The following is a 3824-nucleotide window of genomic DNA, read 5'->3' on the forward strand; positions in this document are numbered from 1 at the left end:
TGTGTTGCATTATGTGCATGTTCTGTGCCATTGAAATTTTGTCATTAACTTGGTACATGAAATGTTTAAAAAAAAAAAAAAACGTATTCTGAGTTTTATTGTCAGTGTCACATTTTCATACATTGTGCATTGCTTACAAAACAGGTGATTGTAAAATATGAATGCCTATTTTTCCACAAAGAAAAAGCCTCTTACAAATGAACAATAGATAAAATGCTTTGCAAGTGTGACAATTCACCTCTGTGTTTAAAGACTCTAGACCAGGGGTCACCAACCTTTTGAAATTGAGAGATGATTTAATCTCATTAATCTCCTTGGTGTTGATTAATGCATAGGTCTACCAGTTTGATACAGACTTCTGAAATAAATTTGCTTAAATTTCTTGTGGGTGTAAATCATCAAACACTATTGTTCGGTTATGCTGTACAATACTGACCTTTGAACTATGCCAGTTTGTTTTCGAGATATAGTAATTTCCAAATGTACACCAATGCAAGTAAGACTTAAAAATGAAAAGCAACAAAAGTTAGATGCAGATAATGGTAAGTGGTGCCTTTTTTTTAATTTTTTTTTTATTTATTTTTTTTTTTTTTTTTACGAATAGCAATGTGGGAAATTTTTTTACCTCTCGCTGCTGAGCTATTTTTAGAACCAGCCCGGTTGACTTGTGGTACATTGGCGCTAACTGGTGCTCATGGACCCTATGTTGATGACCCCTGCTCTTATGATTTCTGCCTCAACTCAAAGCTGAGAAAGTGTCGTAGCAAATTTTGAGCTGGTTTAAAATTATTCTCCTAGAAATGTTTATAAAAACGTTCTATTCATCCTGAGAACACTGTGCATCATGACAGGTTACAACTGTGCTTTAAATGCTTCTTTTTCCTCCTCTGTCTTTGTATGACATGATCAGCGTTCAACTACGATACTTGTATACAGGTGCGTCCAGCTGCTATTTTGGAGGGACGTGACTAAATATTGCTCATGTAGCCCCTGTTCTCCAGCTGTATAAATGGATATTGCTGAAGTTTTTTTGCTTTTATTTTTTTTTTTAAATCGAAGCTTTCAACTCAAATTGCCAAAGTCTGTGACATATGGACAATGGAAAGATCAGCCTTGGATTCCAAATGATGCCCTGGCAGTGGCGGCCGAACACCTCGGCGGATTTAAAAGCCCAACGGCGTCTTCCATTTTCTGAGGAGCCTCAGGAGGGTCTGGCAACCTGAGGAGGGAGCTTCTGACTATTTTCTCCCGCTGCTCCATTGAGAATGTGCTGACGGCTGACCAATAGATGTTGACTGTCTCTCACTCACACCGTCGTTTATCGCGGGGGTTACGTTCCAAAAATAACCCGCGATAGGTGAAATCCGCAAAGTACGAAACTCTTATTTTTCGCAATTATTACTGTGTGTTTTAAGGCTGTAAACCTCACCATTAATATTTCTCTCTATTTTAAACACGCTCAAAGTTCAAACCTTTGTAAGAAAAATAAGTACATTGTTGTACTAATTGTTAATATTGTTGTATAACGAAACAGGTCAAAACCTTTTTTAAGGCCCAAACATTTAAAAAATAAAAATGTAAACATTTTCAGACAAATAATGACAGTTTTTTACAAATAACTAATTTACTTTTAATTATAAACGTATGAGGTTGGAAAAAATAAATGATTGTGACTCGTGCGTATTTCACGCTTCCTCTGACCGTCCCTCTTCATACTGACACTGCTCATCTGTAGCGTCCTTTTTCCGAGAGAAGAACATAGGTAGAGGTAGTTGTTGCCGCTCTTTTTCTTCTGGGCGATAAGATTCTTATAAACAGACATGCCACCTTCGATAGTTAGCACCTTCCTTTGCCTTTTGGGTGCGACCGCAGGTACCCTTATGTCTGGGAGGAAACTTGCAAACAGGAGGCACTTTAGAGTCACACTGCTAGCAATCGAACACTCATTTAAATTTAGCTAGCCGAACGCATTCTGTGCTGTACAGGAGACATGGCACGGAGGAGATGGAATCAAATTGGTCTACAGTACAATACAATGCGGGTTTGTACGCTGTAAAAAAACAGCATGCAGAATTGCACTGTAAAAATACGCCAAGTCAGGACACAATGCGGGTTTGTACGCTGCAAAATTGCATTGTAAAAATATCCGCGATACAGCGACGCCGCGAAAGGTGAACCGCGATATAGCGAGGGACTCAAATGATTAACAGTTCTAATGTGTCTTAACATTGATGACGTAAAGCTATTGGTCCGAATTCGATGTTAATTTTTCACGGTCAAATTCGAATGTACATGTAAATAACTACATCATTGGAATTATTTTCATACTACGTTTATAGAAGGGATAGAAAAGCCATCCATCCATTTCCCGTATCGCTTTATCCTCACAAGGGTCGCGGGCGGGATAGAAACGTTTTTTTTCCCCCGGGGGATAGAACTTCGTGTGGTTGTTTCTCTACGAACATCTTATATAGACGAACCTGTTTCGTTTACCCACAATGCTCGTCTTCTACTCTGTCCTTCCGACTTCCGCCTCAGCGGTCTGCTACGGTGCATCTGCTTTTCTCAAAATATATTTCAATAATCTATTGCCATCCTGCGTTTAAAACACACAAGTGATTCGCCCGATGATTGTGATTGTGTACACGTGTAGCATGCTATTTCACCGAGATGGATATGACCGCGTATACGGGTTGTTAAATGAGCATTTAAAGCGATGGGGTGAAGCTATGGATTGACCGAGTGCTTGTTCGCTAAATATAATCTGTAATGTTTTGTATGTCTACTGACCCTGAAACGTTTGTCGCTGCTTCTAAAGCAGCTACTGCACGACATCGCTGTGGTCTTTGGCTTATTTCAACTAGTACTGATAAAAATGCTCGGCAAATGACGTTGCTTTAAAGTGTTCATGTGATTGTCAATAGATGGCCCCAACCAAGAAAGGTGAAAAGAAGAAAGGACGTTCAGCCATCAACGAGGTGGTGACCAGAGAGTACACCATCAATGTCCACAAGCGTATCCATGGAGTGTGAGTGTAACATGTAAAAAATGCAAACTACAGACATGCATAAAAGTGTTTTAACTTAAAATAATAAAGTACTTTTTCATGGTAAACTTCTTAAGGCGACAGTGTAATTGTCTTTTTTCAGGGGTTTCAAGAAGAGGGCTCCCCGTGCCATCAAAGAAATCCGCAAGTTCGCCATGAAGGAGATGGGAACCCCTGATGTCCGCATTGACACTCGTCTCAACAAGGCAGTGTGGAGCAAGGGGGTCAGGTAAGACATTTTGTAGTGTTGAGCTATAGGCGCATAAAGCTCCCTTATGTTTCCACAAAGAATCATGAAATGAGTAAGGAGTTATTTCTTGACAAGTGAGTCAGAGGAGCAATTGTTTACTTGACCTAAAAGTGGAGTTGCCTGCTGATTTTGTTCAAATACAGCATCATTTTCTCATGTAAAATGCTTAACGGGACTCGTTTACAGAAGAGAATACTGTCTATAGTTCAAGGAGAACATAGTTGGTAACCATCATGTGTTTGTTTGTGCAGGAACGTGCCGTACAGAATACGTGTGCGACTTTCCAGGAAACGTAATGAGGATGAGGATTCCCCCAACAAACTGTATACCCTGGTTACCTATGTCCCAGTCACCACGTGCAAAGGTGAACATGCAATTTGCTCATTGACCTATTGTACAGATAGATCAACAGTTGGTTTGAGCTAAATGCTTTTCATCTCTCCTACAGGTCTGCAGACAGTCAATGTTGATGAAAATTAAACATGTGCAAGCGGAATAAACACAATAAAAGTAGTTCTTCTAGCTGCA

At 39.7% G+C, this 3824-nt stretch overlaps 1 protein-coding gene across 1 annotated transcript; it reads left to right on the forward strand.

The window, feature by feature from the left end:
* The first annotated feature begins 2419 nt into the window (after positions 1-2419).
* On the forward strand, positions 2420-3824 carry rpl31 (ribosomal protein L31). The gene is made up of 5 exons (XM_061799059.1): positions 2420-2550; positions 2925-3028; positions 3150-3275; positions 3548-3660; positions 3745-3824. Exons 2-5 carry the CDS (start codon positions 2925-2927, stop codon positions 3774-3776), a joined length of 375 nt encoding a protein of 124 aa, XP_061655043.1. The 5' UTR covers positions 2420-2550; the 3' UTR covers positions 3777-3824.

The sequence above is a fragment of the Phyllopteryx taeniolatus genome, chromosome 1, assembly GCF_024500385.1.
Source record: "Phyllopteryx taeniolatus isolate TA_2022b chromosome 1, UOR_Ptae_1.2, whole genome shotgun sequence".
Taxonomy (NCBI): Eukaryota; Metazoa; Chordata; class Actinopteri; order Syngnathiformes; family Syngnathidae; genus Phyllopteryx; species Phyllopteryx taeniolatus.